Here is a 15,317-nt window from a genome sequence, read left to right as displayed (position 1 = left end):
CTCACTCCAGAAGAAAAGAAACGTCCCGTACACACACCCCCCCACCCACTTTTTTTTTTTTCCAAATGTAACCTCAAGAGTAAAGGGAAAAAAAGATTATATGTGTGTGTATGTGTATTTATTCATTGGTCTTACTTTTTCTCCAAAAAAAAAAAAAAACATCTTTTTCTCTATCTAATTTTTATTGTATACGTATTTGTAATTTTTTGACGACAAAATTTCCCCGCTGTTGGATTAATAAAGTCGTATCTATCTTATCTTATGGAGATACCTGGATATGTCTCAGATTTGACCGGTTTTCTTAACAAACCTTAAACTTGTTCAAATGTTGACCATATCATTAAACACTATTTAAATTACTTGTGCAAACAAATTGTCAGTAGTTGTTGATTTTTCTCTGCGGTATTCTCTCGCCGTCCTTCATGCAATCGTGAGGTAAATTGTGAAACTGTTCAGTGAAACGAGCAGTTGAAAGACGACGACCCTTTTGACTTCAAAAACAAAACAAATCGCACAGGCAGATGGACGCAAATACATGACGAGTTTTAATTTTCTCATAAAACTATTACATCTCAATATGCAAAGCGAACATTTGAAAAGGTCGACCCCCTGATTTTGTTTTAGCTGAGAAATTGTGGGATTTACAGAACGCTAAAACAAGATTAGAGAGAGTGTCTTCAAAACGCAGAAACTTCGATTTGACAAGCGTTAACTTTGGCGAAGTGATTTAATATCATTTTGACTTCTTAACGAGCCGTGGGAACCTCGATTTATGCACAAAATATATCCTCCATTGTTCTGTCTGTACTCGCAGGTGATGATCAAAAAAAAAAGAAAATGTTACAACACATTATTAAAATTAATGTTCTGACGTATGTACAGTCGTAAGAATAAATACCGACAGAGAAATTAGAGAAGCAGCTTTGTGTTATCTGTATAATCCAAATTAAAAGGGAAACGTTTCCTACCTGATGCCGTGTGGTAAGTTAGTGCCGTGACTGGTTGTTAAAGGGTCAGTTCAGCCACAGGACGACGTGTCCGCTCTAAATCCGACTACTTTTGACTCTCCAACCAGGAGGAGAGCCGTGAAGCACGACAGCCGGACCCGCCCGGGGTGAGTGACGTCCGAAAGACGGACACGCCCGGCGACGTCGTGAGTTGTTTTAAGGAGATCTGCGTCAAGCTATGGCACGAGCACAGAGGTGATTTCAGCTGTTGAACTAAAGCACAAAAGTCAGAAAGTCGCTTCTCAATCCTCCGACCTCGATCCTGCGACGCTGCAGGAAATAAGTTGGCAGCGGCGGTTTCCAGGAAAAAGACCTCTCTGTGTGTGTGTGTGTGTGTGTGTGAGTGAGAGAAGGGGGGGAGGGGGGGGTTGTAAGGCATCAGTGGGCGGAGCCACAGAAAGGCCGACGAGCTCCGAAACGCCTCCGCACGAACTCAAAACATTCACAGCCGATCTGCGCGTCGCGCCCCAGTCCGAGGTCACGCCGCTCCGCTCGGAGGTTAAAAGGCCGACCCGTCGCAGATGATGTTCTGGCCTCGGCCGGGGAAGAGCTCCATCTGCCAGTAGCGGGGGTCGGCGTACACTGCAAAGGTCAAAACCATCATCAGTGATTGACGTGACGTGATTTTTTTTTTTCTTTTTCTTTTATTTTGTGCACATGGCATGAATTTATACACACAATATAGTAAATACAATTGACATTTATGGGAAGACAGTGAAAATGTATTTAAGGTAGAAAAATACTATTCAAGAACTAAATTCCTAAATGACGAGCTGTCTCCACAAACTTACTGTTTTGTGCGTCAAACTTAACTATTGTGGTTTACATAAAATGGAAAACCATAAACAAAACTCAATTCAAGAACTGTATATCCAAATGTTAATTTCTCCAAATATTTTTTTTTGTTTTTGTATTAATGTTTGGAAGGAAGATAAAAGGGAATTGTTCGTGTGTGAGGTTGCTGTGTGTCGGTGGTCCTGAGGCGCAGCAGGTGTTACCCATGTCTCCCGGCGTCAGCCAAAGGTTGAAGGAGCTGCAGTGTTTCTGGCAGCGCTGGACAGGCAGGACTCGAACTGTCGGCAGCCCCTCGCCGACCACCAGCCAGCCGAGCACCCCGACGCCCTGAAACGCACACAGCAAGTTTGAACCACCGGTTTGCATTGTGTGTTGTGCTGTTTTATTAATTTGTTTATCGTGAGTCCAAAAAAAACGTCGGTACATCCTGGTGGTGACTTCTCGTCTCCTGTCCGGTCTCGGCTGGACTCACCTTGCTCTGGGAGTTCGTGCTGTGTGTGACCAGGCAGCGCTGCAGGATGGTCCCAGCGCTGTCCAGCAGGGGGCAGAGCTCAGCCTTTGGGAAGAGCCACCGCAACACCTTCTCCCTGGTGCCAGAGCTGAACCTCCTGCAGAGAAAAAAAGGTATTCGGCACCACTGTCTCGTAAACTGAGATCAATTCTGATCTCATCAGTCGAGTCATCTGGCAAACGTTTACTCATCCAGGCTAACCCTGACGATACTCAACACAATGACAGCATCTTAATGTGAAGACAGCGGTTTACTGCGAGACTGCAGGTACAATCATCTGAAAACTTTCTCCTAATTGCTTTTACAATAGAAAAGGTTTCGTTTTCACCTCGAGCTCCACAAATAAAACGTGAACACTAAACACAACAAAATAATGTTTCAGCAAATTCAATATATGGGCAAAAGAATTCGTGTCAGTCCTTTACCGAATTTCTCAAATATCGATTCTCCTGCTTTTTACAAGGCAGCATGTGATCAGAGCAGATACCGACACAATCAGACCCTCTAAAACAGACTCATGAACACACAGAGCTGTCAGACTGGACCCGACCAGACCCGATTAAACAGTGTGAATCAGTCTGACTGCTGCATTGGGAGAAATCAGTGGACTCATGAGGACTTTTACTTTGAATGCAGATGTTTACCAGAGCAGGGTGAAGTTGGCGGGTCCCTGAGGCAGGCCGAGGTTGTAGCTCTGCGGACCGTCGTCCTCCTCCAGCAGAATGGACATGGAGCCCGAGTGGGCCAAGTAGAGCTCCTCGAGCTGCTGCCGCTGGACGCTGAGGGACTCGCCGCCCTGCAGACAACAGCACGAACAGACGGAAACCAGAGTGAACAAAACAGGGTCGTGGGAAGCAGCGTGTATAACACATTAATGCTTTTCATACCACGTCATCGTTGGGTGGTAGCAGAGCAGACGGATTAAAAAACAAAAAGAAAAAAGAAGTCAACAGCGATAATATAGTTTTAAAGATGTACAAAATCGGTTGTTAGTTCATCTTTTAAAGAAATGATGTGAGACAATCTGGCTGCACGGGAGGAAGAAAACTAATTAGCTTCTTCTCTGGAGCAACACAAGCTGTAGCTCATGGCAACCGTTTTAAAAGGCAGCAAACAAACTGACAGAAAAACCCTGATTTATCAAAAGTAAAGTTGAAATAATTAAAAGTGATGTACACAATATAAACTTGAGATTATCAAAAAAAAAAAAAAAAAAAAAAGCTTCAATATAAAAAACAAAAGTATAAAAAAAGGGGTGTTTATGTTTTTACGGCTTTTGTTAACCAAGTTTGCGACATGGGGAGGCTCGTCTGGACGGCCGCCCCCGACTGCGGTGACCTCTGACCTTCAGCAGGACCAGCTGTGGCCCCCGTCGCAGAGCCACGGTCCCTCTGAGGCTCTCTGGGACTTCCAGCACCGAGGAGATCTCGGCACACCCCGAACAGTTGACCAGACTCTGCCTGAGGGAGCCGGCACTCCACCACTCGTGGAAACCTGCAGCGTGCACGCACACGCACACGCACACGCACACACACACACACACACACACACTATTAAAATGACTGGCAGGCAGCCTCATCTGTTGTCACTAAAAACAACATGCAGGTGTGTCGGCAGGTGAAAAGCGCTGCGTCACTGTCCCCTCTGGTTTGAAGCTTCAAGCTCTGACTGGCAGGTGGAGTCAGAGATGTGCTCAGCAGTGATGTCACAGACTGCTGGAGGTCAACAAAAACAAGGTTTTCAGCTTTAAACATGGTATATCTGCCCACATGAGTTATTGATTGATAATAATTGATTCATTATTTATTATCTTAGTCCAACTGAACTGAACTTTTAAATCTTGAAATGTTAGTATTTTTTTTTTTATATCATTAAAAGTAAGAAAAAAAAAAAAGATCTTTTGATGAAATGTAAAACATGATGTTTCTCATCTCAGCCGGCATGTCGGCGTCTACGCGTCACACGCAGACAGGAAGTGAACAGTAAAGACACCACAGCAGCTGATCTGCAGCTGACAAAACTTCTCCAGTGATCGTAAGTTTGGTCGCTTTGTTAGATAAGTTCAGAAATTCAGAAGAGTTCATGTTTGGTTAGATAAGAAAGAGATTTTTTTAGCACTTCAGCGAATCAGAGTCTGTGTGTCTTATTTTGCTTTTCCTCCACGGATGCAGCGACTTCAACACATTTCTTCTCTGGATTGGCACATCGCAGCTGTTGTACACGTTTCTACTCTGAACCAAAAACCTTCTCTTTGGTGATAATCTGTGTTTTGTTTTGTTTTGTTTGTGCACGTGTGAGAAAGAACAGATGCTGAAAATAAGATGGAAATAAAGACCTTGCAGGTTGTACTTCTTGGCGATGGGCAGCGAGAGCAGGCGGACGTGGCTGAGAGGGGACGACCAGTTGTAACAGCCCAGACTGACCAGGCCCAGCTGGGGGGCGTTCTGGGGGTAGGTGAAGGCTAACACGACGACCAGCAGGAAGCCCACGGCCACCACAAACTGCACAGACGACAGAGGCGTCGCAACACAAAAAAAACCGTCTTAGATTCGACACTTAAAAGTCGTTCACACGCGCAGCCTGTCGAACTAATTAACAGCGATAACGGACTAAATCCTTTAACCTGCACCTTGTTGTGTGTTTTCACCTTGATGGTGGCTCTCAGGATGGGGAACTGCGGAGGCTCTCTTCTGGGCTCGTTGGTCTCCAGGACCTGCTTGATGAACCTCTCGATCTCCCTCTCCGACATGCCGTAGCGGTAGCCCGACTGGCGCAGGATGTCGATGCTCTCGGACAGTTTGTCGTAGATACACGGCTCGCTCATCGTCGTCCCCATGACGACGGCGGCGGCAACGGCGGCTTCTTCTTCTTGGTCAAACGCGTCGGTCTTTAGCCGTGTCGGGCCGCAGGACCATGATGTCACCTGCGACAATATCCAAGATGTTAAATGTAAATATTTAGGGAAGCTGAACTCGCCCTTATCGGCTGGTTGTATCTTTTTATTTTGAAGTTCTTAGTCGTGTTTTTAACGATGATCCGACAAGTCAGACCGACAGTAAAAGTTTTTCACACTGAAAATCTCGCTGGAGGTTTGATTTGATTGTTCTAATTCGTGTCAGTAAAAACGTCGAGGCGTGGGTTAAGATTTACAAAAAATAGACAACGTTTGTTTATGGCAGCGAAGAGACAGAAAGGAGTATAAAGAAGTAGTGGTGGAAATAACAAAGTACATTTCGTTTAAAGTACATTTGTGAGGCTCCATCACAAATTATTATAATAATACATATATATATATATATATATATATATATATATATATATATAATATTTACTGATGCTGCAGTATCAATAATCTAATGACGTCATATCTGATAATATATCAGTCAAAGGCACCAAACTAGTCTTTATTTTTTATTTACTTTAATATAATTGAACTACACTTTACTACTAAAACATGTACTTTTACTTCAGTATGAATTTTGCCTGTAAAAGGAGTATTTTTTTTTTTTTTTACTTTGCTGTATCGGTACTTCCAGTAAAGTATATTTCTACTCGTGTGATATAATGAAGTAAATAAATAAAAATAAAATTAAAAATAAAAATAAAAAAGCAACGTTGTTAAAAAAACAGTAAAGTAAAACAGGTTAGCTCGTCTTAGCCAGCCTTAAAAAAAAAGACGGTTCAATTTACGAACAGACACAAACTGACGCCCTCACCTCAAATTGAGATGCAGCGCCGCGGTGGGAAGTCTCCGTTTCTCACGTCTTCTTCTAAAATAAATTTATATATTTATATATATATTTATATATATACATAAAAAAAAAAAAGGAACTAGCTCACGAGCTTATTGGCATAGCTGTCACGGACATCTTCTTCTTCGTCTGGTTTATTCGCGGTTGTTAAACAAAAACGTAGCTCACTACCGCCACCACCTGGTATGGAGTGTGGATTCGGAAAATGTAATTATTTTAAATTAAAAAAAATCTCTCTGGACATCGTTAATCTCTCTGCGATTTAGTAATACGTTTTCTTATTTCTGTTTCATATTATTGACGGTATATCACATTTTCTGATGTTTGAATTTATTTTGCACATTTCAACATGTCTTCCAGTACGTTCGCATGTAAAATTCACATTTTTATTCGACGATATTACCAAAAGCAACTGATAAAGTAGTCAATCTGTGGAGAAAGGTGACATCTTTCATGTTTATGAAAGCTGCTTCGTAAACATCTTTCAATAGCCAATCAGAAAACTGAAAAGACCTTAGTCCCGCCCTGAAACAACCAAAATAAGACAGATCGTCCAATGAGAGCACTGCATTTTACAGGAAGTTCCGCCCCTTGTTTCCGTTACTTAACTGACAACACGGAGCTGCGTCAAGTTGCAGATAATGCAGTCAAGTTTGCAGAGAAACAAACTCCAAATTAGATAGAGCTGTCAAACAAACAATAAAGTTTAAAACAAGTAAATAAGTTATGTCAAATGTTGTCTCAGTTTTTACCAGGATTCTGTCTTTAATTTGTTTCTTCAGTTATTCCACCGCCCAATGCACTTGTCTGTTTTGTTGATTGTGTCTCAATTTCTTATTGATTTATATATATATATATATATATATATATAATCAATTATTACTTAACTTTAAAGTGAAAACTTGATCTAGTGACTCCTGAAATGTAAACATATTGTATATAAATCATATTTATCCATTTATGTCTGTGGCGATCGTTTCAAAATAGGTTAGGTTAGGTTAGGTTAGGTTAGGTTAGGTAGTTACTTTATTAATCCCCGAGGGGACATTTTTTTGCTGCAGCAGCATACAGAAGCAATAAGATAATAATAGAATAATAGAAAAGCAATAAAATAGCAGTAAAAAATATAAAATATAAAATGCACAGTATATATATATAGGATATCTGAAAAGGACTCCCTAGTCGCCCAAATTATTTTACAGTAATATTAGTTTAGAGCTGTAATACAGAATAAACAAAAAAAAAAATTGAAGCCCGGTTATTATGACATAACAATAAAAATAAAATTTTCCTCGTTGTCGTGAAATACATTTTATTTTGAAAGTTGAAGTCGGAAGTCGTCGATGTTATTGTTTGTGAATTGATGTCGTTGACCGATTCTGGTGCAACCTGGACGTAACTGACAGGCGGGCAAAGCTTCAGACTCCGCTCGCGTTTATATTTTCTGTTTAAACTTATTTTTCTCTCGCAGGAACCAAGCAGGTCCAACTTGGTCTCAACCCGGTTCACGCCGCTGCGTTTTGGTTTTGGTTTCGATAAAAAAAAACAAAAAAAAAAACGTGGTGTTGTTGACGAAGGTCAGCGAGGGGATCTCCAGGTGAAGACGGTCCGATCCGAACCAGATGCTTTCCTCGGGCAGGACCGTGTCCTCCAGGCTGCTGAGGCCCGCGCCGTGGCTCCCTCTCCGGCGTGGCTCCGAGCGGACAGTCACCAGCTCTCGGCCGAAAGGTAACGAGGAGCCCCGGCGTGTTTTATCTCCCTCCCGAGAGCAGCTAGCACGGAGCTAATCCCAAAGTGACGCAGTTTTGTTATGGAAGGACGCTAAACTTCACAACACCGATGAAATGAGTTTTAAAAACATTTAAATATATATGTAATATATATATATATATAACATCTAATATGACAGACCGCTGTCAGCTGTCTGTCATTAGAAACATCATTCGAAATAATACATCAGAAGTCAATTAAATAAATTAAAAACACGAGGTCCAACAGGAAATAGTTTCCTGACTAAAAAAAAAATATCTTAAAGTGTTTTTTTTTAATTGCTTAACAATTAATTAATTTGATCATGTAGAGATGTTAAACATTCTGTTGTTCCAGGTTTAATTTTTATTATTATTATTATTATTAAACGTGAATATCTGAAATATTCTAAGCAAAATAAACGTTTTTTTTTTTTTAAAACACTACAGTAGATGTAAATTGTATGTAATTGATGTAATGTAGTATATTAGTTAAAATGTCAGCTATTTCTGTAGTCATAAAATTTGGAAATCCAGGCTCTAATCCTCAATTAGTCCAAAAATACCAAAGAGATTGAGGTCATTACCAAATGATGTCATTAATGAAACTGAAATCAGATCATCTTTAAGGTTTTTATCACAGCAATGCAGTAAAAATATTCCTTATAGAGTACTCTGCGTACAAGGGGACAAAATGCCCAATTTAGTGCTTCATTGTTCACAATAGAGGAGTCGAGAGGTACAAAAATATATTATATTACAATATAATAAACTGATGGGAAGATTGTATTTTTTTTTTATTATTATGAAATTCAGTCTTATTTATGTTTTATATGATAAAATCAGCAAAAATAGTCAAATGTAATAAAAAGATAATAACATTCTGACATACAAATATGTTTAGTAACGCGATACCTAATTCAGTGCCCACTTATCAGAGCTTGACAGTTTCCTCTGCTTGGCTGTATAAACACGAATGATTCAATACCTCCTGATCTGCCGGATACACATTTGTGACTCAGCATTTTAGTCCAGAGTCATACGGAGTTCATTAAACTCGGGAGGAAATCCAGCTGTTGTTTTCAGGGATTTCTCTTCTAAAAAAAACCGAGAGAGGAATGTGAGTTAAACTTAAATTAATCTATTTTCCGTTACTCAGTTGTGTCCAGTTTGCGTGGATTAAATTGGATTATTTCATTAGTCTCTACGGGGTTTTCGATCAGTTCCATTTTTTGGTAAAATTGCAAAACAAGTATTGAATTAAAATCTCTGCGGTATTAAAAAAAAAAAAAAAACCCGCTCTAATACGTTGTGAAGTTAACGTCAACACTGAAAACTGTTTTGTGGCGCAGAACTGATCAAGAAACAGGAACTGGACAAAGATGAGCTCCGCCCCCTCTACATGGACTTCCAGGCCACCACTCCCATGGTAACTGTTAACAACCGCGTTGCCATGGTTACACGCTTTGCATCCGATGATGTCAGAGTCAGAAGGAGATTTACACTCGGGCGTATTTACACTTAAAGTCTAATGTGTGTGTGTGTGTGTGTGTGTGTGTGTGTTTAGGACCCCCGGGTGCTGGACGCCATGTTGCCGTACCAGGTGAATTACTACGGTAACCCTCACTCCAGAACACACGCCTACGGCTGGGAGAGCGAGAGCGCCATGGAGACCGCCAGGAAGGTAGAGAGACACTCAAAGTCTGTACAAAGAGCCAAAATATGAACTTCTTACAGAGTAAATCTCGTTGCTGAACTTCCTGCGGTGATGCACGCGCGTGCTCTGTGACATCATTATGGGGTTACAAGTTCAGCAGAGCACATTTCTGATCGCATCTACCAGAGAGGGCGGCAAAACACTGCTTTTCCACTCTTGGTTAAGTTACTCCTCGAGAGTCTCCGATTTAAAACACAGTCCAGCCATTTACCTGGTTTAGACCGAGTCTTGTTTTAACAACTTCTTTCATCACAGTGCCGTGTGTGGTTAATGCGTAAAGTCTTTTATGTTGAATTTGTATGTACTGACTGTGTGTCGTCGGTCTCTTTCTGAGCAGCAGGTGGCTGATCTGGTTGGAGCCGATCCCAGAGAGATCATCTTCACCAGCGGAGCCACGGAGTCCAACAACATGGCCATCAAGGTCGCTCTCTGCTCCTCATCTTCATCACTTGCTCTCCACCAACTTGTCTCCACCTCCTTTTCCCAGTAACAGAATGGGAACGTGTCCGGAGCAGATTGTAACACACTGTAAAGACAAAAACAAAGTCAATGCAGGAATGATATAATAAGATACAATGACAATACATTAAAGCAGAATGATAACACCCATACAAATACAGTAGAGGCCAGACATGCATGAAGATCAGAATGAAAACATTTATAATAAAGCTGAAGGATGTAAATGGGAGGAGATGGCGAATGCTGAGCGTACAGCAACAGTAAGTTCTCCTCCGTCTCCTGCAGGGCGTGGCCAGGTTCTACCAGGCCAAGAAGCGTCACGTGATCACCACCCAGACCGAGCACAAGTGTGTGCTGGACTCGTGTCGAGTTCTGGAGTCCGAGGGATTCAGCATCACCTACCTGCCGGTCCAGACCAACGGACTGCTGGACCTGGAGGTACACGTGCAGCGAGCGCACAGACACACGCGTGTACACGCGGCCAACACGCAGAAAGAAGTTCACTGTGTAACGTTAACGACTGCGTCCGTTGTGTTCAGCTGCTGGAGGCCTCCATCCGCCCGGACACCTCGCTGGTGTCGGTGATGACCGTCAACAACGAGATCGGAGTCCAGCAGCCCATCAAGGAGATAGGTAACCATGGCAACGCCAAATTCAGAGTTCTGATCAAAGCAAATCGATTCGTTGAACTTTACTCTCCCCGCCCGCAGGTCGGATCTGTCGCTCGAAGGGCGTCTACCTCCACACCGACGCCGCTCAGGCTGTCGGAAAGATTCCCCTCAACGTCGCTGACTGGAAGATCGATCTGATGTCCATCAGCGGTCACAAGATCTACGGACCCAAAGGTTAGCCGAGCATTAGCAGCCGGTATCGCTTTAACTGCTCGATGAGGCAGGTCGGCCGTTTAACTCATTTCAAACTGTTTATGCAAATAGTCTAAAACCAGAAAGGCCTAAATTTACTGACATTTTGCAGTCAAAGTATGAATACTGAACAACATAACATTAAAAACAAAAGTGAGCAAAAAGGTTCAAGGTAGTTATATGGAGATAATTATGGCCCCGCCCATCATTATAACCTGCTACTGATTCTTTTTATTCCTTTGACAGATTTTAACCAACACATCTATTTATTTTGATTGTGCTTACTTGTATCTGTTGTTTTATTTTCTATATTTACATCATTTTGATGATCCAACTTCCCTGGTGGCACATGTTTCTACCGGGAACTAATTAGGTGCTTTATAAACAAAGTTTTGCTTTGCTTTGTTTTGTTTTGGGCAGGTGTGGGCGCTCTGTACGTGCGCCGTAGGCCACGTGTGCGCTTGGAGCCGCTGCAGAACGGCGGTGGGCAGGAGAGGGGGCTGCGCTCGGGCACCGTCCCCACCCCGCTGGCCGTCGGGCTGGGAGCCGCCTGCAGCATCGCCCAGCAGGAAATGGAGGTGAAATCCGGACACTGAAACATCACAAGACTCAGAAAACACACCTAAATATCACAAGACTTAATGTGTGTGTGTGTGTGTGTGTGTGTGTGTGTGTGTGTGTGTGTGTGTAGTATGATCATCACCGAGTGTCCATGCTGGCAAATCGTATGATCAACAAGATCATGTCTGGCATTCCTGACGTCATCATGAATGGAGATCCAGAACAACGCTACCCTGGTACACACACACACACACACACACACACACACACACACACACACACACACACACACACACACACACACACACAGAGATACATGTACAGATATACACATGTACACACACACACACACACACACACACACACACACAGAGATACATGTACAGATATACACATGTACACACACACACACACACACACACAGATACATGTACAGATATACACATGTACACACACAGACACACACACTCACAGACACAGGGATGAAATTCTTGCACAAAAAACACTGGTGCGCTCCCGAGTTTCAACAAACAAGAAAATAAAATAACATCACTGAAGTCTTCACACTTAATGACCGAGGTTTCTGTTGGAGCTCCGTATTAGATGACTTCTCTGACTGTCAGTGTGTATGTGTGCATTTTTGTGTGTGTGTGTGTGTGTGTGTGTTTTCAGGCTGCGTCAACCTTTCCTTCGCCTATGTGGAGGGAGAGAGTCTGCTGATGGCCCTGAAGGACGTTGCGCTTTCATCTGGGAGGTCAGACACAAACTTTGAACTTTAACCTCGATGAGTATAAATTAGTACACCTTTAAAGATGACTGAATATGTGTGTGTGTGTGTGTGTGTTTGTGCGTGTGCGCAGTGCGTGTACGTCTGCATCTCTGGAGCCGTCGTACGTCCTCAGAGCGATCGGAGCAGATGAAGATCTGGCGCACTCTTCCATCAGGTACAAACATTCACTGATCATAATCCTGATGGTCACACTGCCAATGATCTTGGTATTTTTTTTTTTTATTGCAGTCTTGAATATTAAATTTAACCTTTGACCTTTTTGGATATAACGTGTAATGACTTTATCCTGTTAGATATTTGTGTGAAATTTAGTCACAATTAGCTAATTCATTCTTGAGTTATGGCCAAAAATGTGTTTGGTGATGTCATAGTGACCTTTGACCGCCAAAATCCAATCAATTCATTGTTATGACCAAGTGAAGGTTTGTGACAAATTTGCAGAATTTCCTTTCAGGTGAGATATTAAATTCACTAGAACAGACAGACTGACAATCTGGCTGTTGTCGTCAACGAGGCATAATTATTAATAAGTGAACGCATAATAAACCTGTTCATAATCCTAACTATGACCCTCATCCTGATGTATTCTAGTGGTTCATTGTGTGTACAACAACTGAATTCTCTAACAGACTCACAGAAAGGAAGAGTTTTTTTTATTTTTTTTTATTTTGCACTCGGCTGGCTGGTAAACATCCGCAGCTTAAAGACAATTCTCCGCCGCCTTCCTGTTTGTCGTCTCTCTCGGTCTCTTCTCTGATTAATCTCCTCCTGTGTTGGATTCTTTGGCAGGTTCGGTATTGGCAGGTTCACCACAGAAGAAGAAGTCGACTACACGGCAGAAAAATGCATCCAGCAGGTCATCAGACTCCGAGAGATGAGGTGAGTTCAGCTGCGTCTTATTTTGGACATCAATACACGATACGTCTCCGTCTGATACACGCGTCTCTGCCTGTTTTTGCATGAACGAGTGAACGCCATGTTACGGTTAACAGCCGATAACACGTCCTCCCCTCTGTCTCCCTCTCTCTTTTGGTCTGTCAGTCCCCTGTGGGAGATGGTTCAGGAAGGCATCGACCTGAAGAGCATTAAGTGGGCGCAGCACTAGACTCCTCCCCCTTCCTGTCCACTTCCTAGCTGCCGACGACGATAATGGTTCCCAAGAAGTTCTTGGACGGACCCTCTGTTTCTTCCTGCTCACAAACACGCACAAACTTCCTGTCCGACTTGAAGTCTGTTTGTAGGCCGTATAGCACTCGTCTCTGTGTAGAAGCTGCTCCGTCAGGAGATGTTGCTCAGAGATTTGACCAACACGCAGCAATCTTTGTTATATTTTTACCGTTGCGCATCAGTCAGCCTCCGTTGCTCAACAAGTTACGTTTGTACCTCGACTGAAAAGTTGTCGGGAGGCTGTGACACGATTTTAGGGCTGTCCGAGATGCAAGTTGACATTCGGGACAAAAAAAAAAAAAAAAAAGTCTTAGTTGTCAATCTGAGACGGTGAAACTCGCCGTGAGACACAGTTTTGGAACTTTGACGAACCGAAGAACCACATTCAGTAAATAAATCATCAGATAGAGGTTCAGGACCAAGTTCTCAGCGTTGCTGCTGCAGCAAACCAACCAATCAGAATTCAACACATAATGATGCGGACGACACCAGCCAGCGCAATATGTTGCACGTGACATTTCTGGATAAAGTTTTGGAGGGGGGGGGGAATTTACATACACGCACAAATTTAAGTGATGGAGGTGAAAAAAAAAAGCTGATGTAGCTGATGATGTGTCTTTGCTCTCTTATTTCTTCTTTTTTATTTTGTATCCTTGGGCGTCCACCTCACAATCTGACACGTCTCACTCGGTAGAATCTGACACGGAAGGTTTTTATTCAACCCGTCTCGCCCAGTGTGACATTTTGCAGTCGAGTTAGTCCTTGTGGCACGGCTCTTTTTGGGTTACCTCGCTTCACTGATGACCTGTTATGAAGTTGCCCCGTTTACTCTCTGTTTACTAATCCAGCTCTAAACCAGGCGTCTCAATTCCAGCCGATCAAGTACAGAACAAAGAGTGGACTACTTGATATGAGAAGAAACAGCGCCACCTGCAGGGAAATAATACTACCGAGACGAGACCAAGTGGCGTTCAGCAGAATGAGCCGTCTCACACACGAGAAGGAAAAGATGTTTAATGTTGGAATTTATAGTTTACTGAGCCTGTTAAGAGTGTACAATTGATATGCAGCTTTAAACATCATTAATTCATCTGTTTGTGTGGTGCACTCTAATTTAAACAGATGATTCTCTTCTCCGACAAGCATCTGTGTAATTTGTCATTTTATGTCGACTCGGTATAAAAACGATTGGCTCAGTTTTTCCTGTGATCTGATTGGTCAGCTGCGGGGGGTTGTTGACAGGCATTGATCTGATGTTGATTGAGAAGGTCTGACGTTGATGTGACGTCCTACCCCCAGTTACTGTGGTGAAATGTGACCGAGCTTTGTGATACCATACATTTTTAGTGGTAGACAAAACTGCTAATCTCATTTTGGGTGATGATTCTTCGAGTCTCGCACACTGTTCGCTGGTTATACACTATCCTCTCTGTCTCTGTCGTGCTTCTGTCTTTCAGTGTTCAACACTGATTAAAAATCAATGTTTCAGTGTCTGATCAGCAGTTCCCACCGAAATGTCCTGTCAAACAGTATTAGCAGCATTATTATTCTGTTATTCTGGAACACTCAGCAAGATTGCAGCCCTGATTTGACCACAAGGGACAATTAGATTTTTAGATTTAAAAAATTAAAAAAAAAAAAAAGAGCTCTCGCCAGTCTTCTGGCACCTCACGTGTCTTGAGGTTTTTGATGAGAATCTGAAAATTAATTTTAACACCACCCTCACATCATCGGGGAGGATTTTTAAAAGTCTTGCATCGTGTTCTCGGATGTAGTCTGCGCCTCTGTCATATTTATTAAACTTCACCTGCCGCTGTCCTCTACTGTTACTCTTCTCTACACATTATTATTCAATAAATTGCTGCTTCATGATTATGCAATCAAATTTTCGTGCGTTTGTTTTTTCATTTCTGTATTTTTTTGTTTTTTTGTGGTTACAAAGTAGAT

The 15,317-nt window shown here is 42.3% G+C and overlaps 2 protein-coding genes across 3 annotated transcripts; one reads left to right on the top strand and one right to left on the bottom strand.

The window, feature by feature from the left end:
- Window positions 1-522: 522 nt before the first annotated feature.
- cunh6orf89 (chromosome unknown C6orf89 homolog) lies at window positions 523-6,181 on the bottom strand. Of its 2 annotated transcripts, none has more exons than XM_069150178.1 (8): window positions 6,030-6,181; window positions 4,943-5,236; window positions 4,649-4,814; window positions 3,659-3,807; window positions 2,958-3,109; window positions 2,275-2,410; window positions 2,006-2,129; window positions 523-1,589 (listed from the first exon to the last, which is right to left on the bottom strand). In XM_069150178.1, exons 2-8 carry the CDS (start codon window positions 5,147-5,149, stop codon window positions 1,507-1,509), a joined length of 1,017 nt encoding a protein of 338 aa, XP_069006279.1. In that variant the 5' UTR covers window positions 5,150-5,236; window positions 6,030-6,181; the 3' UTR covers window positions 523-1,506. The 2 variants fall into 2 exon arrangements, with proteins under 2 accessions (XP_069006279.1, XP_069006287.1); XM_069150186.1 differs by having other exon boundaries at window positions 4,961-5,236.
- A 1,263-nt stretch (window positions 6,182-7,444) lies between these two features.
- Window positions 7,445-15,255, top strand: nfs1 (NFS1 cysteine desulfurase). The gene is made up of 13 exons (XM_069150166.1): window positions 7,445-7,793; window positions 9,166-9,242; window positions 9,381-9,497; window positions 9,868-9,951; window positions 10,275-10,427; window positions 10,529-10,622; window positions 10,700-10,834; window positions 11,273-11,430; window positions 11,544-11,649; window positions 12,086-12,167; window positions 12,274-12,357; window positions 12,993-13,082; window positions 13,245-15,255. The coding sequence occupies exons 1-13, from the start codon at window positions 7,688-7,690 to the stop codon at window positions 13,306-13,308; spliced, it is 1,350 nt and encodes a 449-aa protein (XP_069006267.1). The 5' UTR covers window positions 7,445-7,687; the 3' UTR covers window positions 13,309-15,255.
- The last annotated feature ends 62 nt before the right edge of the window (window positions 15,256-15,317 follow it).

This window comes from Embiotoca jacksoni, unplaced genomic scaffold (genome assembly GCF_022577435.1).
Source record: "Embiotoca jacksoni isolate LCO1_2020_lvr unplaced genomic scaffold, fEmbJac1.0.p SCAF_1, whole genome shotgun sequence".
Lineage (NCBI taxonomy): Eukaryota > Metazoa > Chordata > Actinopteri > Embiotocidae > Embiotoca > Embiotoca jacksoni.
This window is presented reverse-complemented; position numbering and strand designations above follow the sequence as displayed.

What these genes read in the sequence shown, in the direction of transcription:
- cunh6orf89 (XM_069150178.1), bottom strand. Translation starts at nt 5,149, where the DNA reads ATGGGGACGACGATGAGCGAGCCGTGTATCTACGACAAACTGTCCGAG. An exon ending in CAAGAAGTACAACCTGCAAG is followed by an intron (nt 3,808 to 4,648) that starts GTCTTTATTTCC and finishes TGCACGCTGCAG; the next exon opens with GTTTCCACGAGTGGTGGAGT. An exon ending in CACAGCTGGTCCTGCTGAAG is followed by an intron (nt 3,110 to 3,658) that starts GTCAGAGGTCAC and finishes TGTTGTCTGCAG; the next exon opens with GGCGGCGAGTCCCTCAGCGT.
- nfs1 (XM_069150166.1), top strand. Translation starts at nt 7,688, where the DNA reads ATGCTTTCCTCGGGCAGGACCGTGTCCTCCAGGCTGCTGAGGCCCGCG. An exon ending in TCGCCCAGCAGGAAATGGAG is followed by an intron (nt 11,431 to 11,543) that starts GTGAAATCCGGA and finishes GTGTGTGTGTAG; the next exon opens with TATGATCATCACCGAGTGTC. An exon ending in GTTGCGCTTTCATCTGGGAG is followed by an intron (nt 12,168 to 12,273) that starts GTCAGACACAAA and finishes GCGTGTGCGCAG; the next exon opens with TGCGTGTACGTCTGCATCTC.